Consider the following 24114-nt stretch of genomic DNA (forward strand, 5'->3'; position numbering starts at 1 on the left):
TGTATTTTAGTTTAAAAAAAGTTTGCATTCATTTTTATTGACACAAAAATAGATGGCTTTGGAGAAAACATTTAAAGCAATAATATGCCATATATCTATACATAGGCAATATATCAGGTTCCTTAGATTAGGCTATTTGTAGTAAATATAATTTTAGGTGATTTTTTAACAACGTTGTGATGTTATTTATGTGTTAGTGGTGTTCAGCTGTAGGATCTGCGGTGGGCGACCATAAAATCTCATGGCCAGAAACGTTCCTGCGCTCGCGGCACCGAATCATCTGACAGAAGTTGTTGGTGCGCCCTGGAGGAATGAACGGCAGCACAGAACTATTGTCTTGAGGTAAACAGGTACATTTCAGCGGTATGGAGCCTGACGCGTCTACTGGTTTGGCCAAAACAGCTGCCCTAAATGTTTCTGAAATGGGAGAAAGAACGAAACAACTTGGCAGCGCGATGCACGAGCCCGAGCGGCAGAGACGCGTGATTCTGGTAATTGTCTGCGTCGCACTTTTTCTTGATAAAATGCTTTACATGGTGATCGTTCCCATTATCCCCGATTATCTCGCAGATTTAGAAAGCAAGCAAGCGGTGCACATCCACGGCAACATTTCAACAGTGCACGGGACGATCAACAGTGAAAAACTAGATATGGAAATAGGGGTTTTATTCGCGTCCAAAGCAATCGTGCAACTCCTTGTGAACCCCATATCTGGAACTTTCATTGACCGGGTCGGATACGATATGCCGCTGTTGGTCGGACTCTTGGTGATGTTCGTGTCCACGTGTATTTTTGCGTTCGCTAACCACTACTGGACTCTCTTCGCAGCGCGCAGTCTGCAGGGTCTCGGCTCAGCGTTTGCCGACACGGCGGGAATCGCGATGATAGCGGACAAATACACCGAGGACGCGGAGAGGACTCGCGCGCTCGGCATCGCGCTCGCCTTCATCTCGTTCGGCAGTCTCGTGGCACCTCCGTTCGGCGGTGTTCTGTACGAATTCGCAGGTAAACGGGTCCCGTTCATAGTTCTCGCCTGTGTTTGCTTGGCAGACGGGATTTTGCTCTTGACTGTGATCAAACCTTTTTCTAACAGGACTCGCGAAAACATGCCGGTCGGGACGCCCATTTACCGGCTCATGATTGACCCGTACATCGCGGTGGTCGCGGGTGCCCTGACCGTCTGTAACATCCCTCTGGCTTTCCTCGAGCCCACGATCTCGAACTGGATGGAGAGCACGATGAACGCCAGTAAGTGGGAGATGGGGCTCGTCTGGTTGCCCGCTTTCCTCCCTCACGTGCTGGGAGTTTATCTCACTGTCCGACTGGCAGCAAAGTATCCGGACATGCAGTGGTTCTATGGCGCTGTCGGTATGGTCATCATAGGAGCGAGTTCCTGCACTGTCTCGGCCTGCAAGAACTTTGTCCAGTTAATCTTCCCGCTGTGCGGCATCTGCTTCGGCATCGCCCTGGTGGACACGGCGCTTCTGCCCACTTTGGCCTTCTTGGTGGACGTGCGTCATGTGTCCGCGTATGGAAGCGTTTATGCGATCGCAGACATCTCATACTGTGTCGCTTACGCTATTGGACCTGTTATTGCAGAAAAGATAGTACACAGCATGGGCTTCCTTCAGTTAAATCTCGGTATGGGTTTAGTCAATGTGCTTTGCGCGCCGGCTTTGCTTTTGCTCCGGTTCGTGTGTCAGATGAAGCCGTCGGAGAAGAATGTTCTGATCAAGAAAAAACCCACCGGACATTATGACTGCATTAAAATGGAAGAGCGATTGGAAGAGGTTTGTGCGCCACGATGAGTAACGTGTGTCCCATGAAGGGATTCCTCGAAAAGTGCAAATGTCTTCTAAAGGGGACTCATCTGGCACAACGAACTACCATACATCAAGCCATATATTACACATTACATTTTGTCATCAACGATTCAGTATTTAAATCATCAGGGACCACCGGGATTGTGGGTGGTGCAAAACAAATTATAACATAATATATAAAGTTCATGTATTTTTATTTAATATAGATATGTAGAATGTAGCTTGCCATACACACTGAAAATAATTTGTAGAATTTACTTATTAAAATACTTGTAAAAATTTGCATGTGTGTTTCCAGCTGACTCGATGTAATACCGTATTGTCAATTACAGTCTTTCTCGATTGTTACACACAAATATTGGTACTTGAGACACAATGACCTCAACATGTAACTCATGCACCAACCCCCTGAACCAATTCTGCTAAACTACAAGCACAATTCCTGCTTTATACTCACATTGCAGATCTAAAACACACTTTTTTCAAAACACTAACCACAATTCTCTGCATTTGGCACAATTTTCGGACAGAAAAATCTCTTGTTTTCACAAGGAACACGCTGCCATTCAAATATGAACACTGACTCATCACATGTGTAAACACCTGTCACAAACACCTATACCCCTTCTCCAAGCTATGGAAGATGCATGTGGAGATATAGCAGCTGATGCTTTTCATGGCTGGACTGAAAAACATTGCTTGTGATGTGGATGAGGTGATGTGGTCAGACCCAAACCGAAGAGAAGATGCATCATAGTTTTTTTTACTGTAACTGTATTCAGTAAATTTTTCTGTTGTTTTGTATGTAGACCACTGTATGTGCTACTTTGGTTGGTTGGGATGTACACTGTACATTCTCTTTGTTGTGTTTTTGTGTGTTCTGACTATAAAAACTATTATATATATATATATATATATATATATATATATATATATATATACATACATACAAAAAATATTTTACAACACACTTATATATGTACTGTCTGTAGTAAGTGTAACACTGAACCATATAAAGAGCAAAGTCATTATGATGAATGGAGAAGTGTTTTATAAAGAGCACATCAGTGTTCAACTGGTTCTTATAAATGTCTTTTCATATGATGGTTTGTGTGTGTCATTTGAAAACAAAATACCATTTTGAGAAGAAAGAACATTGTTTTGAATGTGAAGTTTCATTTTGCAGGAGAATTGAGGGGTTTCGCCCATTGTGTTTGTGTTTTTTGATTTGTGTGTAGAGTTCTGAGAATATGAGGCATGCTTTCAGAAAATGTGTTTATATTTATAAATATAAAAAAAGGTTTTTATAGTCAGAACACACAAATAAACGATAACAAATATATTTAATTTTTCCAACAAAGAGAATGTACAGTGTACATCCCAACCAACGCAAAGTTGCACATACAGTGGTGTACATACAAAACAACAGAAGAATTGACTGTATACAGTTACAGTAAAAAAACTATGATGCATCTTCTCTTGGGTTTGGGTCTGACCACAGCACCTCATCCACATCACAAGCAATGTTTTTCAGTCCAGCCATGAAAAGCATCAGCTGCTATATCTCCACATGTGTCTTCTATAGCTTGGAGAAGGGGTATAGGCATTTGTGACAGGTGTTTACACATGTGATGAGTCAGTGTGCATATTTGAATGGTAGTGTGTTCCTTGTGAAAACAAGAGATTTTTCTGCCTGAGAATTGTGCCAAATGCAGAGAATTGTGTGTAGTGTTTTGAAAAAAGTGTGTTTTAGATCTGCAATGTGAGTGTAAAGCAGGAATTGTTTTTGTAGTTTAGCAGAATTGGTTCAGGGGGTTGGTGAATGAGTTACATGTTGAGGTCATTGTGTCTCAAGTACCAATATTTGTGTGTAAACAATCGAGAAAAACTGTATTACCGATGCTACGGTGTAGCGACTGAGGTTAGGGTGGACTCTTTGCCCAGCATCCCTCATGGACAAGCCATGATTTATCACATGGTCCATCAAAGTAGCCCTGATGTCATCTGATAAACGTCTCCGGACTGGTCCTCCTCTTTGTCCTCGTCCTCTTCCATGTCCACATCCGACTACCCTCTGTCTTTGTCCTCCTTTTACTTGGACTCTCATCGCCTCCATGATTATAAAGATCTCAAAATGTCTTATCTGAGGCCTATTTGTAGTGCTAAGGCTCAGACTGATTGGTGTTCTGTTTTTTGTGCAAGTGCTTTCAGGTGAGTATGTAAGTGCCTTACTATTTAAATCATGCTTTAATGAATGGCTGAAATTAAACTTTGACCTTAGCCTGGTTTTCACAGACAGGGTCACAAATATCTTCTAGGGAAGGCGTAAGTCCTTAAAAGTCCACGAGTTTGCACTGTCTTAAAAACACTGTCTTATTTGTAGATAAACAGGAGGTGTTTGTGAAGTGACGTTAGACGGATCTGTATTGAAACACTGGAGGGGCTTTTAGATCTCGTGACAGACAGGAGATGGGCTGCTGATCTCGGAGCCCTCAGGTGACGTTGAGTTGCTTCTAACTTCTAGAGAGAGAGAGAGTTCTTATAAATGTCTTTTCATATGATGGTTTGTGTGTGTCATTTGAAAACAAAATACCATTTTGAGAAGAAAGAACATTGTTTTGAATGTGAAGTTTCATTTTGAAGGAGAATTGAGGGGTTTTGCCCATTGTGTTTGTGTTTTTTGATTTGTGTGTAGAGTTCTGAGAATATGAGGCATGCTTTCAGAAAATGTGTTTATATTTATAAATATAAAAAAAGGTTTTTATAGTCAGAACACACAAATACACGATAACAAATATATTTTATTTTTCCAACAAAGAGAATGTACAGTGTACATCCCAACCAACGCAAAGTTGCACATACAATGGTGTACATACAAAACAACAGAAGAATTGACTGTATACAGTTACAGTAAAAAAACTATGATGCATCTTCTCTTCGGTTTGGGTCTGACCACAGCACCTCATCCACATCACAAGCAATGTTTTTCAGTCCAGCCATGAAAAGCATCAGCTGCTATATCTCCACATGTGTCTTCTATAGCTTGGAGAAGGGGTATAGGCGTTTGTGACAGGTGTTTACACATGTGATGAGTCAGTGTGCATATTTGAATGGTAGTGTGTTCCTTGTGAAAACAAGAGATTTTTCTGCCGGAAAATTGTGCCAAATGCAGAGAATTGTGTGTAGTGTTTTGAAAAAAGTGTGTTTTAGATCTGAAATGTGAGTGTAAAGCAGGAATTGTTTTTGTAGTTTAGCAGAATTGGTTCAGGGGGTTGGTGAATGAGTTACATGTTGAGGTCATTGTGTCTCAAGTACCAATATTTGTGTGTAAACAATCGAGAAAAACTGTATTACCGATGCTACGGTGTAGCGACTGAGGTTAGGGTGGACTCTTTGCCCCGCATCCCTCATGGACAAGCCATGATTTATCACATGGTCCATCAAAGTAGCCCTGATGTCATCTGATAAACGTCTCCGGACTGGTCCTCCTCTTTGTCCTCGTCCTCTTCCATGTCCACATCCGACTACCCTCTGTCTTTGTCCTCCTTTTACTTGGACTCTCATCGCCTCCATGATTATAAAGATCTCAAAATGTCTTATCTGAGGCCTATTTGTAGTGCTAAGGCTCAGACTGATTGGTGTTCTTATTTTTGTGCAAGTGCTTTCAGGTGAGTATGTAAGTGCCTTACTATTTAAATCATGCTTTAATGAATGGCTGAAATTAAACTTTGACCTTAGCCTGGTTTTCACAGACAGAGTCACAAATATCTTCTAGGGAAGGCGTAAGTCCTTAAAAGTCCACGAGTTTGCACTGTCTTAAAAACACTGTCTTATTTGTAGATAAACAGGAGGTGTTTGTGAAGTGACGTTAGACGGATCTGTATTGAAACACTGGAGGGGCTTTTAGATCTCGTGACAGACAGGAGATGGGCTGCTGATCTCGGAGCCCTCAGGTGACGTTGAGTTGCTTCTAACTTCTAGAGAGAGAGAGAGTTCTTATAAATGTCTTTTCAAATGATGGTTTGTGTGTGTCATTTGAAAACAAAATACCATTTTGAGAAGAAAGAACATTGTTTTGAATGTGAAGTTTCATTTTGAAGGAGAATTGAGGGGTTTCGCCCATTGTGTTTGTGTTTTTTGATTTGTGTGTAGAGTTCTGAGAATATGAGGCATGCTTTCAGAAAATGTGTTTATATTTATATATATAAAAAAAGGTTTTTATAGTCAGAACACACAAATACACGATAACAAATATATTTTATTTTTCCAACAAAGAGAATGTACAGTGTACATCCCAACCAACGCAAAGTTGCACATACAATGGTGTACATACAATACAACAGAAGAATTGACTGTATACAGTTACAGTAAAAAAACTATGATGCATCTTCTCTTCGGTTTGGGTCTGACCACAGCACCTCATCCACATCACAAGCAATGTTTTTCAGTCCAGCCATGAAAAGCATCAGCTGCTATATCTCCACATGTGTCTTCTATAGCTTGGAGAAGGGGTATAGGCGTTTGTGACAGGTGTTTACACATGTGATGAGTCAGTGTGCATATTTGAATGGTAGTGTGTTCCTTGTGAAAACAAGAGATTTTTCTGCCGGAAAATTGTGCCAAATGCAGAGAATTGTGTGCAGTGTTTTGAAAAAAGTGTGTTTTAGATCTGCAATGTGAGTGTAAAGCAGGAATTGTGCTTGTAGTTTAGCAGAATTGGTTCAGGGGGTTGGTGAATGAGTTACATGTTGAGGTCATTGTGTCTCAAGTACCAATATTTGTGTGTAAACAATCGAGAAAAACTGTATTACCGATGCTACGGTGTAGCGACTGAGGTTAGGGTGGACTCTTTGCCCAGCATCCCTCATGGACAAGCCATGAGTTATCACATGGTCCATCAAAGTAGCCCTGATGTCATCTGATAAACGTCTCCGGACTGGTCCTCCTCTTTGTCCTCGTCCTCTTCCATGTCCACATCCGACTACCCTCTGTCTTTGTCCTCCTTTTACTTGGACTCTCATCGCCTCCATGATTATAAAGATCTCAAAATGTCTTATCTGAGGCCTATTTGTAGTGCTAAGGCTCAGACTGATTGGTGTTCTGTTTTTTGTGCAAGTGCTTTCAGGTGAGTATGTAAGTGCCTTACGATTACTGGAGGAGTTGTGCATTTTGAAAAGAGTGTTTAACCAATGAAAACAGTTGATTTCGTTTTTGAACAAAGTGTGTAGTGTTCCGCAGTAAGTGTGTTACAGAATTGCAAACAAAGTATAAAGTTGACAATGTGTTTAAGCTATGGTTACACTGTGTTTACAGTTTTTCTCAATTGTTTACACATTTTCTGAAAGCATGCTCCATTTTCTCCTTCCCACCTTCAACAGCTCTCTGAACTGGCTTATGTTGGTTGTGTCACATCATTTGAAACAGGTTAAATACATTTTGAGTGGTTGTGTTCAATCAATGACACATGTTCTCTATTTGTATTTGATTGCAGAATGTGTTTTGAGAATGAGAATGTGTTTAGCATTTTGCTGAAGAGTCTAAGTGAGATTTGCCACTACAGTACAGAAAACAGCTATTTCATGCAGTTTATTTGATGTCTTATATGCACATTCCTATATGCAGAATATGTGTATGTATGTAAAAAGAAAGGACAAATCTTGTTTTTCATGACCTATGAGCAAAAAAAACAATATACAATGATTGACACACTGAGCGCTTGCACTTCAGGTATTACAGTTTTTCTCAATTGTTTACACACATTTTCTGAAAGCATAACTCATATTCTCAGAACTCTACACACAAATCAAAAAACACAAACACAATGGGCAAAGCCCCTCAATTCTCCTTCAAAATGAAACTTCACATTCAAAACAATGTTCTTTCTTCTCAAAATGGTATTTTGTTTTCAAATGACACACACAAACCATCATATGAATAGACATTTATAAGAACCAGTTGAACACTGATGTGCTCAATATAAAACACTATAATGAATGGAAAACACTTCTCCATTCATCATAATGACTTTGGTCTTTATTTGGTTCAGTGTTACACTTACTACAGACAGTACATACATAAGTGTGTTGTAAAATATTTGTAGTATATATATATATATATATATATATATATATATATATATATAAAATAGTTTTTATAGTCAGAACACACAAATACACGATAACAAATATATTTTATTTTTCCAACAAAAACAATGTACAGTGTACATCCCAACCAACGCAAAGTTGCACATACAGTGGTGTACATACAAAACAACAAAAACATTTACTGTATACAGTTACAGTAAAAAAACGATGCTGCATCTTCTCTTCGGTTTGGGTCTGGCCACAGCACCTCATCCACATCTCAAGCAATATTTTTCAGTCCAGCCATCAAAAGCATCAGCTGCTATATCTCGACATGCATCTTCCATAGCTTGGAGAAGGGGTTTACACATTTGTGACAGGTGTTTACACATGTGATGAGTCAGTGTTAATATTTGAATGGCAGTGTGTTCCTTGTGAAAACAAGAGATTTTTCTGCCTGAAAATTGTGCCAAATGCAGAGAATTGTGTGTAGTGTTTTGAAAAAAGTGTGTTTTAGAACTGCAATGTGAGTTTAAAGCAGGAATTGTGCTTGTAGTTTTGCAGAATTGGTTCAGGGGGTTGGTGAATGAGTTACATGTTGAGGTCATTGTGTCTCAAGTACCAATATTTGTGTTTAAACAATCGAGAAAAACTGTAACATCCTAAAGATAAATTATAGCCCTTTATTTAGATCTTATTCTGTATAGTGTAAATCTTGGTTTTGTGTATAAGGTTTAATAATAAAAGGAAGTAAACTATTTATTTAAAAAGGGTTTAATTCTTTAAAGGGATAGTTCACCCAAAAATGACAATTCTGTCATGAATTATTGACCTCTAGTTGTCCAAATCTGTAAAAATTGTTTTGTTTGGTTGAACACAGAGAAAGATATTTGGACGAATGCTTGTACCCAAACAGTTCTTGGACCCCATTGACTACCATAGTAGGAAAAATTACAATGATAGTCAATGTGGTCCAAGAACGGTTTCTTCAAAATAGTTAGCAAAAAATTATAAATTATTTGATAAATGGTAATCAATGGTGTCCGAGAAATGTTTGGTCATAAGCATTCTTGCAAACATCTTTCTCTGTGTTCAACAGAACAATGACATTTATACAGATTTGGGATGAAGTATCCCTTTAAATTTCTGATGTAATACAGTGGTCAAATATAAAATATTACACCTTTTGTCAATAATTTTATGGTTACGGCATGTAGTAAAGCAAACAAACAAATCGCAGGCCGCACATGAGCAGTAAAGAACTAGTGGATACACTAGACACTTTAGTTGATTCCCAGACGTAAAACAACAATCAAAATTTTTTTTTCTCTTCTATGGTATGAGAGAGAGGGTGAAAAAAACCAAAGGAAATACATCCACTCGTAAATGCTATGAGAAATTGAGTGGTGTGTAAAGAATGAAAGGTGTCTAGTTTAATGATGAAGAGATATTATCAAACACACTGAGTGATGTGATTCCCAGCAGGATCTTGAGGGCTTTAGAGTCACGAGCCTACGAGAATGTGACACTAAAACATGGCAGCTGTCACTAACAAGGAAAGTCAAACTCAGCGTACTGTTTTGGCGCGCAAACAAATACACGCGCTACGAGCGCACAAGAAGTTAAATACAATTACCCTGTGTCAAAACCCATTTCTGAAGAAAAATCACAAGAAAAAGCATCTTGCTTCAAAAAATAAACATTGTTCTACTTTGCAAAGCTGGGATAGTCTTGCGGCGGTTTCATTCAAATTTCATGCAGGTGGCACAGCATCTGCTTTCGGTAGCCCGGGGCTACGCTGAAAATGCTCTTAAATTCTTTAAGAAGGCTTTTAAGTTCATCTAGATTGCAAACACAAGAGCCTCAGAGATTTGCTGGAAGTTCATAAATAGAGGACGAAGCATATCTCAAGAAAATGGGAAAATACATACACTAGACCGTGGTAACCAAACCCAACAAAGGGAATTATCTTAGAGACTGAACCTCTAAGCATTTTCTAAACCTAGTTCCCAGGTGAATTTCTCAGTCTATACTCGAATATCTTTACACAACCAGATGCATTTCACTTCAACTCATGAGACCGACGAAAATCATGTTAAAATATTTCCATTCCAAAGTCATCCAAATTCAATTCGAACCAAAAGTTCAACACCATAAATTAACATAAGCATGGATCACGCAGGTTTCCAAAATGACTTTTATGTGTCAGGGCGTAAACAATCAGGCCTGTTTAGTCACATTTTTTACAGGCCTGCTTAGTACATGCTGTGCACCTCTGAGGGGGTGAGGGGCTGGCGAGGTAACCGCCACATCTGGAGCAATGAGTTTGACCCCCTCCAAAGGGCACAGAAGTTGGCCCCCCCCACCCCAAAACCGGCAAACAAAAGCAGCAGCGAGATGGTCGGGGCCCCGTGCGCCATTCATCGTGCTTAATGACTTGTTCATTAAGAGTGATGATGGATAAAGACTTCTCACGCTGAGATGAAATCAAGATTTATACGCACTGTTTCCGCACCCAACTCGTGGGAAGATCATCATCATTTAATTCTATCTCTGCGGCCGGTGATGGGCATCCAGAGAGCGGGTTATCAAACGGTGCAGTCAGCTGGCAAAACCTGCACGTAGACACACGCGCGCGCGCACACACAAACACACGTGGGGGAAAAACACGCCTTTGGCACATCTGGAGCTTGCCGCCACAGCTGAGGATGAACTATAGATGCTGGCGGGAGGCCAGATCACAGAACGAAAGGAAAAGAAAATGGAGAGAGAGAGAAAGAGCGAGAGACAGATAATGTCTAGGACGCCTCCACATCTACCAAAGCTTCTCCTTGTTTGGATCCCGATCATTATTTATTTTTCCCCCGAACCATATGTGTATGCTATCTCCTTCTACAATGGAAATAGAGAAAAAAAAACTTGACATTAGCGTGTGCACTCACATCTCTGGCCCCGCGACCCACCTTCCTCGCGCTCTTCAGCTCCTTATCTCGAGGTGGAAATAGGCCCCAAGACACTTCATCAGTGTCCTTCAGCGGGCTATCTGCAGCTCCCAACTTTTATTAAAACTTCAGCTCTTATCAGCTCTCAGGTAATTCAGGCATGACAAATTGGGCACCAGATGCCACCTCTATTTGAGGCCCGCTCTCCGTTCGCGCTCCCGCCTGGAGCCAATGAAAGGCGGTGAGCTGTTGCATTGTGGGATGCTCACCTCTAAGCCCGGTACGTCTGGCCTTCACACAGCCTGTCAGATTTTTTTAACGATTTAATCAGAGTCGCAGAGACTCCAGAAATCCCATCAGAACCCCAGATGCTGTTGTCTTTGTGTAGAACGTTTTTTGGGAACGATATTTGAATTGATGTGCAATGTTCATTCAGTCCACATGTGAGAAGATGTTTTCTCAAGTTTCATGAGATTGACAGAAACCATAAACTTTCTACAAAATGTCTACAATTTCACGCAGCATATACTGTAGGCTTTCCGAAACCTCGGTTGTCCAAAATTGACAAGGACTTTTTAATACTTTTTATTGGTTGGATATTTGCACAACCCAGTAAAAAACAAAGGTAGTAAAAATCTATATACAAGGTTTCAGAAGGACAGCGGCGATAAGTGTTTTGGGTTATATGAAGCTGAATAAATAATGACCAAGGTTTGTTTTTCAGGTGAACTGTTCCTTTAACATGCATGCAATGTTAAATAACATCCGCAAACTCGATTGGTAAATTGTGTTTAAGGTACAAGTTGCAATCGCACAGCAGTATCACGGTACAGACGGGTGATCAGAGCAATACATTATGAGTCGGCCTTCTGTGAGATATCTGAAAGCGGCTGCAGATCCCGCTACCTCATATTTAATGTCGCCACCAGACACAATTCATACCATCCCATTCTAAAGATACGATGCTGTTTATGATGCCTTAAAAATAAGCTAAATATGGAGCGAGTTTGCTGAACCTTAGCGTATGAATGATGCGCACGCTCACTTAAATAAAATCACGTCAGACTGCACTGAAAAACAATCAATGCCAGCCATCCCACCACGGAGTATAACTACACATTACATTGATGTGTCAAATATATTGTTAGACAGGCCCCGAACTCACACCACACATGGCCCAAGCGCTGACAGAGACACTTCAGAAAAACACACGACATCTATAAAAAAGCACAGTAAAACAGTACATTGTCACAGGACGGGAACAATAATTGAATATACCAGACTGGATTCAGCTGCACCTCATGTCCAGCAGTGCATTGAGAGACGGTGACAATAATGAGCTCTCTACACGGAACAGGAGAGAGGATGAACCCGGCAGAGGAAAGGGAGGGCCGCACCGGTCCGGACCCTTGACGGGAGATTGTACGAGGACCCTCGGTCGTAAATATGAGTCCCTGATGGTGTGGGCTCAGCGGACGTGAAGCATGAGATTGAAAACCAAAGGCATGGGACAGAGAGAGAAAGAGAGAGCGCAATGTTGAACACTGCATAACTCTACTGACAATCACTGGCTTGTCACCGGCTCACACACACACACAGCTACAGTAGCTGCACTTTTCTCTTTTCATTCCCTTCTATCACACATAAGGAAAAGTTGTATATAATGGAACCATTTTAACTTGTATTTTATATGTTAATGCTTCATAAAAGTCCACAAGCACACATAATTTAACCTATAAAGGGTTTCAACGGCAACAGCATAAAAAACCGTTACAGCGCATGCACGAACATGACTTCTGTCTGTAGACCTCTGCCAACAGTCCCTGTAGATTATTTCTGAACTCCTATGAAACCATCTAGAAGTTATACTATACATAAGTACCGCTCAAGGAAGTACCGCTAGACCCAACAACATAATCTTATTTCAGACCACCAAAATTTTGTTTTAAATTATAATTTGGGTTAGATCCTCCCTCAAAAAATGTTTCCTCTATTGACAGATGCATGACTTAATTTAAGCTTTATTTAAAGTAACAGTACACCCAAACATTTCAATCCCCATTTACCCCCCCTCTGCAATCCAAGGTGTATGTGCCTTCCTCACTTTACCTGGACACAATTTGAGTAATTTTAAAAGATGTCCTGGCTCTTCCCAGCTTGCATTGGAGGAATTGAAGAGGGTTTCGTTTTTGAAGCTTCAAAAGGAGTATATATCCATCATTAAACAAATCCATAACAGCGGGTTAGTAAATGTCTTCCGAATATGTTGGGTGTATATAGCCAAGATAGGTGTGTTTAGACTTTGAAAGTGTATAGATGAACATTACACACTTCAAAAACAGGGGCCCTCTCCAATGCCATTCCCTCGCTGGGAAGAGCCAGGACTCTTTCAAAAATATTCAAATTGTGTCTGGCTTTGTACACCACGAGGTTGAGTAAAATATTGATAAAAAACTTTACGTTTGACTTGTTTGCAAAGAGGCCCACATGGTTTTCTGTGAAGATCCTGCTACACAAACTCCACATACCACATTTTCAGAGAGTTATCGGGTAAAAAGCCTTCATATACGGTATCAATAACTGTTTTATGAATAATCTTGATAATACATCAAAATATTAATATTTTGGATTTGTTTACCATAATATGTCTTTCTGAAACAGCACAACTGTTATTCAACAAAAATGTTATTACGCACACAAGAATCCTACACAGTCAAATTGCCAGTAATAAAAAAGGTCAAATTAACACTCACAGTTTAGACAATGTGTCATTTAGCATTTCAATAATTTTTTTTTTATCATCTCAGTATATATTTCTCAGTTAAGTCATCATGCAGCCAAGCTCACAGACAATTTTTCACGAGCCAGGTCCCGCCAGTGCTGCCTCTCATGTGTGTCCACCCACAAATGAAAAATAAAAAGAACAAGGGACGTAATCACATCATCTGAATTAAAAATATATTTCAAAACATGGTCTCTAAGTGAATCACAATTACATGAACACGCATAATCAGATTCAGCCGCTAGTATCATTATTTCAGCCAGGCTTTGTGTGATTGGCCACCCCCGGCCCTCCCCTCCCCGCTTCAGGTTCTTTCTGTCACAGGAGACAAGTCTCCCGGCCAGGATGCCAGCTGTTAGCCTGGGCTAAAATGTGTTTTAAGTGCTGCTGGAGGCTGGTAATGTGCCGTGCAGCCTGCCAGGCCGCGGGCCTCTGAAGGCAAATGAGAGAATCAGTGGTTAAAAAGCAGGCCTTCGCTTGGGCCCGGGCCAGAATTTAATCTACTGCGTGGAGCCGTGGCATCGCCCGCGGGTACGGGTTGAGATTTGTCTTTGCTCTCCGTCTCTTCCCTCCTTCCTTTCATCCTTCGGAAAATCCTACTTTCAGTCAATTGACGATTCGAATTAAAGAGAACCACAAAAAGCCTTCAAAGTGAATTAGCTAAAACAAGCAATTTGGGTTTGAGGTTTGAGTAATGCAGGACTCTGCGACTAGAGAGCGCAAAAACTTAGTCTTTTTCCTGATGTGCTTTACATTGAATTTACCTTTGTGCCTGTGCGCCAATTAAAGGGTTAACGGCAAGCTGTTTGCCCAAATTCCCCCTGGAGTTACTCAAGGACACAGGCAAACATCACCTGAGACCACATTCTGTCAAAACAATAGGACATACGCAGCCCGCCAAATGCTTTCCACGCTCATTTAAAGCAGTGGTGAATGGTACGGAGCTTAATTTTGATGTAAAAAAATCAACTCAAGGAACTCCAAAATAATCCCTTGCTAATTGAACTCACATGTGTTGGTCTGACTCATTGGGCTTGCATCCGCACAAACCACATATTAACCCCAAAGACCTGAATCAGGGTCTATGCCCCCCTGTTTTCCATTTCTTTACGTCTTTGAAAAATAAGCCAATTCCCTCAACAAAAATGCATTCGGTTTGGCAATTTGTTTTGTTCTTCAATTTTACTGGATAAACTGGATTTGGGTAGGATCAGCCAGTGATAAATCGTGTCCATTAAGCTCGGATCCTGTGCACCTTAAAGTAAAACACATAGCAAAAAAGAAGGAGATCATTAGGAAAATGAGGAGAGACCTGAACTGTGTTTGTGAGAGTCGGAGATAAATGATAGCATCTCACTCCAGTCCATTATAGATTCTATTTATACAGCCGTCCTCAGAGGAACACCGCTGGTCCACAGCCTTGTGTAGAATTAGGTTACCGGCGTGTTGGGAGACTCTTTTCAGCAATAAATAAAAATGGATTGAAACAGCACGGTTGTTATGTTTATTATTTTTACATTTTTACTTAAGCCTAAAAGTGATAGTTCACCCTAAATTGACACAATTGGACACTAAACCAATGCAAGTGAATGCTAGTTGACAACATTCTTCAAAATATCTTCTTTTGCCTTCTGCGGCAGTAAGAAAGTCATACAGGTTTGAAATGACAAGAGGGTGAGTAAATGATGACAGAATTAAAATTTTTGGGTGAACTATCACTTTTTACATTTATGTATTAAATTAATAGTGCAACAGTGGAGATGTTGAAGAATCTAAACAGCATACAACAGTTCAAGTTCAAGTTGATTCAATTTAGTTGCAGTGATTCTCATAGGTAGTGACAAATATTGAATGTTTATTTAGAAAATTGTTTTGTGGTTTCAGAATAGGTGCAAGTTGACCATGGGGACTTTTCTGGAGGCTTTAAACTCCCCATGAAATCAAACAGGAAAATTCTAAGTGCTTTACACAGAGTTGCAGTGATTATTATAATGATTTATCTGTGCACACCATTCATTTTACAAAATTAATTTGCACTTAATCAAAAACACGTAATCTTTAATCAAAAACATTAAGCTCCTCTCCCCCTCTCGACAACAACTCTTCACCACATGATGTAAGCAACAAAAAGAAGTAGGACTATACTCATTGTCCAATGGTCAAGTATTTTAGCCCTCCCCTTCAGGCCCAACTTACAACAAACCAATCAAAAACTGAATGGCAAAATAATGCCCCGCCCTACTTTTTTCAAAATTCAGATGCCGTTTCACTCAGATAAACATCACGATGTGGAAAAGAAGTCAATCGCAACTTCCGTTCATGGTGAACGGTTCACAAAAGAAGATATTTTAAAGAATGTAAGTAACAACACTGGTCCCCATTGATTTGCATTGCATGGACACAAAACCACTGAGACATTTCTCAAAATATCTTCTTTTGTGTTCCACATAAGACAAAATCATATACAGGTTGTGAGTGACATGAGGGTGAATACATTATGAGAATATTGAATTGAATTTATTTTATTATTTTTCATTTTCAAGTGAACTGTTTTTGATAAACTGTTTTCTAAGGGCCTTTTTTAAAACTAAGATGGAAAACAGCCATCAACAAGACATTTAAATCAGACACCTTCATAGCACGACATATTCACATACTGTATATCTCCATTTGGAATTCCGTGTCATCACACATTCCAAGATATGTTCGAGTCGTCCGCTCACCGAATGACACAGTCATCCGAGCTCTGATTGGCCCACTGTCACGGCCCTCGCTCTCTGACGCAGGTTAACCTCGCAAATGAGAATTTGACGGACATTGGAACGCAGTGAAGTGATGGAAACAGAGGACGGCGGTCTTCTCCAGCTTCTCTCCCTGTAGCACGGGCTGCGGTACGAGCAACCCGCCCCCCCCCACCTTCAGATAGAAGAGAAAGCAGAAGGAACATAAAAGATTGCCCCTTGTATTTTTTCATTAGACTTTTCTTTTGTTACCGGATACATAAATCGGCAGTGGCACAATGCAATATGTATGGTGCTGCTCCACCTGCGGACGCGAGGTAATGGCTGCCATGTCGCAGGAGTCAGGGATGATAAGTGAACCGCAGTGAATGTTAATGATAGTGATCATTCTGGCCTGCTCCAACTCTCCATCTTCCCGCTCAGGGCCCGTGTGTCACCGTCCGCGTGGCAGGGTTCATGGGAGTAAAACGAAAACAAACGTTCAAGGTAAAGAAAGAAAGAAAGCTACTTAGAAATGAGGGCTGGCATGGATAAATAGGAACCACAATGGCAAGTAAGCACCAAAAGTACTTCAAATAAAAAGTGACCTATGATTTAACTCAAATGGTTCTGTTATGACTTTCTGTTTTGTATGGGGTGATATACACCGACAAATGCTTTAATTAAGAATTGAGCTCATAACCATAGCGTTGCTAATTTACAGTTAAAGGGACTTTCAAGATACAAAGCGAGTTGAATCTTATATTTTAAACAGCAACCTGATTTACGAATAATGTGGTACACAAAACAACACTTAATAGTGTCAGTTTTATACACCGCTCACAAACAATTTCAATAGCATCTAGCTGCAGAACGTGACTTGCACTCTCAGACTTGCACTCTCAGACACCTTAGTGACGTCACTTACAGTCGACACTTGCACTCTTCGCTGCCTGCGAAATAAACCGGAAATTACTTTCCAAACGTTTATTAGTGTATAATTATACACAACATGGTTCCTAAACAGAACATTTCCTTTAAATTTTTATAACAACCTTTAAGCTTATGCAAATTATTTATTATTTGAGTTACAATCTACTAATTTTTATTGCTAGGTAAGATTTAATATATAGTCTAGTAAAACTAGTAACACGTACATACGTAAAAGCAAAAGAAGTGATACAAAAAGAAACAATGGCACATAATGCAGTTTCTTAAGTTTCAATTTGACAGAACACTTTCAGAGTCATGACGTCAACAACGTGTTCAAGGAATACGTGCATATCTTCGATTTCAGTGAAGACAAAACTGGAGGGTTCCAGAGCTGCAATTTTGTCCTCTGAAAATTCAGCCTTTTGTAATTTACATTTAACATTTTCAAGCCGCTTTAATCAAAAGCGATTTACATTGCATTATCCTATACATTTATACATAGGTATGTGCAATCCCCTGGGATCGAACCCACAACCTTGCGTTGTTAACGCAATGCTCTTACCACTGAGCTCCATGGCCTCTTATACATCTTGGTCCTCCACGCAGAGTACTTCGGGCAACTGAACGGAACCAAGCAGCACACTTGACTTCTCCAAACACCACTCACTGGCTTTTTAACTGAAATAATATACCGTCATACATAGACAAAACATTTATATTTAAACTTACGGCAGTGACCACAAGATGTTGTCGTGCTTGTACGCGTCTATTGAAAATGCTGTCTCTCGTAAGCAGTGCGTGAAGAGTGCAGGTGTTGAATGTAAGTGACGTCACTTCCACAGGAAGCAAAGGTGTCTGAGAGTGCAAGTCTGAGAGTGTTAGTCTGAGAGTGCAAATCTGAGAGTGCAAATCTGAGAGTGCAAATCTGAGAGTGCAAATCTGAGAGTGCAAGCGCAATTCTGCAGCCAGACCCTTTTCAACAATTTTGGAACTCTGCAAAAACCGACAAGTGGTGCATACTAGTTCTCTTAAAGAGATGGTTCAACCAAAAATTTAAATTCTGTCATGTGCTCACCCTCTTGTCACTTCAAACCTGTAAGACTTTCTTTCTTTTTGGAATAAAAAAGAAGATATTTTGAAGAATGTTGGCAACCGAACAATGGCAGTACCCATTTACTTGGTTTTGTGTCTATACAATAGAAGAAAATGCATACCGCCATTGTTTGGTTACGAACACATTCTATAAAAATATCTTCTTTAGTGTTCTGCACCTTCAGTACATCATTTCGCCAGTCAAATTTCAAGACACATCAATGTGTCATGTGACTGGCTGATACAGAAAAGTTTATGGAGTAATTTATGATTTTCTTTTTGTTTTTTTACTCCTTGCCCATCTTTATTGCAAGTCAACTCTGAATGTTAGTGCCAAATCTGAGACATCTACAGCCTTGAAAGGCATTCGTTTATGGAAAACATCCAGAGGACAAAGAGTGTATGCTAGAAAGTTGCTATCTAGATCAAAACATACCACTTACTGCACAGAACAAAAAATTTACATGAAAGAATTACATTTTTTCAACAATGTTTTTTATAGTTCATTACAGATGAGCAACAACATGATTAACTGCACATGCAATAGACGCTTATCTTTCTTTCTATCTTTTTTATTAGGCACACAAGCGGAAGTGGGGAACAGGTGGATACAGACAGATGTTGTAATTTACATTGAGAAACATGCCTGGGGTTCATATCTGGCCATTGTAGTAAATGGCTCTGACAACCTGCACACAAGCTGTGCCTGCCACCAGTTCCACACGCTAATGAAACCTGACAATATTTGGACAAATGAAATGGGCTCATCCTTATTATGAAGTACGCACAAATTTGGTGAGCATCTTAACATATGACCCAATTTGGGGCGAGAACTATGTGTCTTTGGGTTGTTCTTTGGAAGTTGTTATTTGAAGCGCTATATAATTCAAAAGAAACTGATAAAGCTTTTTACATCAATGAAATTAAATAACTGCAATGGTTAAATAATTTTATATTTTTGGTTTTTGAGGAGAATTCACACTTATATGGTGGCACACAAACGCTACTTGAAGTTTTCCTTTCTCAAATTAGAAACTTGTTTTTGTAAAACTAATTGGACTTAAGTGACATTTTAGCATTAGAGGGTCAGTCACACATGTTCCCTTGAATATTTTCAATATTGCAATTTAACATTTTGCCAGAAACTGTGTGCCACACAAAATCTAGGTGGCAAATCAACAACAACCTATATTTCTTATTAATTAGTATTTCCTTTCTTAAAAATAACTAGATACACTTTTAATTAGACCCTGAAGCTTTTCCTCAAGTTATTTTGCTCTTGTTCCTCTTCACAGGCAGTGGGAACATCGCTCCCATCTGGAGCTCGCAAGCCTTTTGTAGATGCACATCAAGCCGTAGAAATGTGACAGGACTTATAATGGAGTCAGAACGGCAGAATGCCTCTGAAAGTGGCCCACAACAGCGCTTCAGAATTACCCCCGCCTCGCGGAGGATGACGATCGGATACCGCGAGGACACTGCAGGTGCCTCCTACTGTTGGCGTTCCCTTATTAGTTGCACGTCAATCAAGCCTGTTTACGACACCAGGTAGCTGCCTTTGATTTGCTTTGACATAAAACTACATTACATCTCCCGAGTCTCCCCGAACACACAAATACACATACGCAATTACGTATATGCATGCATCTTCCACGCTGTGACTCTACGCCTCAATTCCACACAGAGCTGGACCAATTATTTTCTGCTGTAACAGCATTTCCAAAGCAGCAACGGAGGGGGGAAAACAAACAATACACCTAACGGCAACTCGCAGACACACATACGGCACCCATATTCCCTCCGTGCCCCACCCTCCTTCATTACTCAGTCTTCTCCTTGTCTAACTTTGCCAAAGTCTTTAGAAGTTGCCAAATGCGGTCATGCCTGCTTAGCTTTCTGGACTGATTGTGCCAGAGAGGGAAATAAGACACAGATGTATACAAACACAGGGTTGTGCCAGTTGTGAGACAGTTAACGACTTCATTTCCACCTTGTCTCCCCCTGCAGCCGGGCACAGGTGGGGTGTAATTAGGTTCCTCTCTCCACAGTTCAAAGTCAAGCCTTTACCAGTTGTGACAACCGAAAGGAGGCTACATCCCTATGTACTTACCGCTATCCCACAATCCCTCCCGCCGAAATGAAAATGTGGTACGTGGGTCCCAGATGATAGGCATCGCTTGCCAGCTTATGGAGCTAACAGTTTGAGTTGGCATGGGCGAACAATGAGGGCAAAGTTTTTCCAAACACACCTCACCCTCGCATACCCGCAACCACCCCTCAGAAGACCAGAGTCTCAGAACTGAGCTGTCAGTGCGGTCGTCCTTCATGGGCCGGTCTTTCGTCTGGCAATGCAAATAAGGGGGTTCAGTGTAAAACTGAGATTTATATCCTTCAAGTCACATCACATCAGCCAAAACAACCAACTCGGTGCTAAGGAGAAAAACAAAGAGAGAAATTACCCAGGATGCCTTTGATTGTGGGGACCAGACTGAGAGTGAGAACAAGACGACGCAGTGTGCTTGACAACTTCAGACGGACACCAGCAATGCAAAGAAAAAAAACACCCTTGTTGCCAACTTCTACAAAGCTTTTGTTCGAAATGTTTCTGAAGGCACGAGTGCTTGGAAACCAACAGTACAAGCCCAATGAGCTGAACTAGCCCGTATAACACACTGCTTCAGTTCATACCGATAAAACATTGAAAACTAGATCTGCAGAGAATTTTTTTTACCATATCACTCCTAGCAACTCAATGGATGAAAATCAACAATTATGTACTTGCAAGGGTATTGCTTACTGCCAACAAAAAAGTAATATGGACACATCCCAATCGAAGAAATGTCATATATTCACCTTTGTGTCACTCAAAATTTTATATGATGAAAATACAATAAATGTTTGTGGTTTAGCGTCCATACAATGGAGGTCGATGGTTACAGATATTTAGTTGAAATTTAGTTACAGACAATCTTTAAAATATCTTATTTTGTGTTCTGCGGTAGAAACAAAGTAGGTTTGAAATGTTGTAAGGATGTCAGATTTTCATTTTTGAGTGAACTATCACTTAAAGGTCCAATGTGTAATTTTTTGTAGGAATTGACAGAACTACATTATAATATACATAACTATGTCTTCAGAGGTGTATAAAGACTTCACATAAGTGTTTTGTTTTTATTAGCTTAGAATGAGCTATTTCTGTCTACATACACTGCGGGTCCCCTATACATGCATTGCGCCATGTTGTTTCTAAAGTAGCCCTAAATGGACAAACTTCTCTGAAGAACGTGTTTCGTAAATACATTATCTCCTTCAGCAAAGAAGTGAAAATGTGATGACATTAGTTCTGTGTCAGCCACCGTAGTGCTTCGAAACAGGGGGCGAGAGTGAGTTGAAGGAGTCGTTGGTTGCAGTTCAAATCCCACAGCTAGATGCCGCTAAATTTCATACACTGGACCTTTAAGTGATACTTTCAAATCCCCATGTAAGATTTGTAATACTGCAAAACATAGAGTTAGGTGGTTTTGCTCAAATCTCTAAACCAACGTCCAAGCATTACCAATAATGATATTTGCCTTACCAAGCACTAAACATCACTAGTGACTGAAAAAGTGTTATCTTTACTTCATGAGGGGCACAGAAACGTATATGAGTGTGTGTTTTCAGATGAAAAGCGGAGACTCTTATTAAGGTATATTTGCCTGACACTGAGTGATTTGAGTGTTCACCCACTCAGCAGGCACGCTGGGATAAAACACATTAACCGTCTTTTGATAGCACTTTACCTGACACTGTTCATCTGCAGTTATCTGCTCCACTCGCTACGTGCAGAGTCTTTTGTGAAAACCGAAGCTCGATTATGGAAAGCAGGGGAAATAGACAAACATAATAGACAGCATCTCTTGCCAGCGAGAAAATTGAGACTAAGTCAGAATTATAAAATTGCAGCTATGGGCCAATAAACATATTTATGTACGGCAGACCCATGGCTCGGTATTGATCCGACTTTGTCTGCTGACACATTAGCACCCGTGAGAGATGAAATTGTTTCATAATTTTGGGGAGAGGAAACCAATTCCAAAACAAGGTGTCACTGTTATGGTAATTTGTTTAGCCTGCCAGCTGAAAGCATTTTAATGTATCATAAGCCAAGTGAAGTGCCAAGTCAACAATGAGGTATTGTTCACCTCTCAACCTGAACTTCCTGTAACACCCTCATACCCCCCCCCGTCACAAATCTCCCTTTCTGAATTCATACAGTAATTTGAACTTCAAAGCTTTTGGGTATTCTCAAGTTACATGCAAGCCAATCATGTAAAGCTTTGAACTCAGAGAGATGTTTCTGTAAAAACCTGGTTTAGAAATAGTTTAGATTGAAAACTATAACTTACACACATGATGGAAGCTAGAAACACCAGGCGAGCTGCTGCCCAGTGCTGTTTTTTTAATGATCAGCTTTTCCAACTGTACCACCGATGAAGATCAAAAGAAATTGAAATGTGTCTTACGGTTTTCTGTGATTAAAGCCCCATACTACGCATGGTTGGGGACGGGCATGCTGGCGACGGGGTGGCTCGCGGCCATGTTTTAAACACAACAACAAATCTACACACACAGGCATCTGAATCTCAGAGGCATCCTAAATAACTAAAAGACTTCATAGAAATACAGACATATGGACATAAATGAATGTAATGTTTTGTGTACGTAGTCATTTGAAATATATGTTACACATATTGTGCTGATATTCATGCAAGCACACCTAATTTTTGTACTTTCCATGCAAGTTTTCTGTTTGAAGAAAAAGCAACATCCAGGCATGTTGGAAGCAGATTTCTGGCTTCATGCTTGACTCTCATCTTCAGCAGCTGCACCGCTTCGCATCACATGTCCACAGCCAAAGAAAACAGAACCTGAATATCTGATTCTGATTCAATTCTAATTAACAAATAATTAGCAAGGAATGTTTCAATATGCTCAAAATTCATCACCTTCCTGGCAGGTTTTCAGTTACACTTTTGGCAAAGAGTAATGCAGTTCAAATACATCTCCAAACTTTCTAGTGGTCATAAACAGGGGAGTCCTTAAATGCCTTTATACCATAAGCCAAAAAGATAATCGTCAAAAGTAGTTTTTCCATAAAATGAATGCATGCTTATCACAGGCTTTCAATTTTAGTTGCAATTTTGTTTGGTTAATAAAAAATACAGTAGACTTATAATTTATTTAGATACTGAATCCCAATTTGAAGTCCATTTGCACACTAAACAGACAGTAAACAGAAACTGTACAATTAGCCTAACACACCTCACACATAGGTCAAGTTTTATCTTGCAGCTTAGCAACCCAAAGATAATTATCTCATTTTGATCTTTGATCTGTTGAACATATCAGAAAACATACCACAAGATCCTGTGGCCAACAACAATTTTTTCACACCATTGAAGTGCAAGTGTTACACGAAACAATAACATATTGAACTTCTCTAACTCCAGCGTTTAGATTTCCTCTGACTTGGCTCGTCAACGCATGCCATAGTCACAGGTTCAACACTTAAACCACTTTGGGCTAAAAATGGAAGAATTAAATAGCATAAGTAGAATAATTATTTACTTGACAGTATAATAGCGAGAAACACTGACGTTGACTGGGTGGGCCCCTAGTATGATCTCACAAAGAGCTGCTGTTTTCATTCTACTCTTTAATGCTGAGACTACCAGATGCTTGGCACTGCCAACGTGG

General features: G+C 40.1%; 1 protein-coding gene across 1 annotated transcript; it reads left to right on the plus strand.

Annotated features, from left to right (window-relative positions):
• The first annotated feature begins 247 nt into the window (after window positions 1–247).
• LOC306900077 (putative vesicular acetylcholine transporter-B) lies at window positions 248–2091 on the plus strand. The gene has a single exon (XM_079466783.1). It carries the CDS (start codon window positions 366–368, stop codon window positions 1806–1808), a length of 1443 nt encoding a protein of 480 aa, XP_079322909.1. The 5' UTR covers window positions 248–365; the 3' UTR covers window positions 1809–2091.
• Window positions 2092–24114: the final 22023 nt, after the last annotated feature.

This window comes from Barbatula barbatula (genome assembly GCF_947034865.1).
Source record: "Barbatula barbatula genome assembly, chromosome: 11".
Classification (NCBI taxonomy): domain Eukaryota; kingdom Metazoa; phylum Chordata; class Actinopteri; order Cypriniformes; family Nemacheilidae; genus Barbatula; species Barbatula barbatula.

Coding starts and splice junctions, on each gene's coding strand:
- LOC306900077 (XM_079466783.1), top strand. CDS start 366: ATGGAGCCTGACGCGTCTACTGGTTTGGCCAAAACAGCTGCCCTAAAT.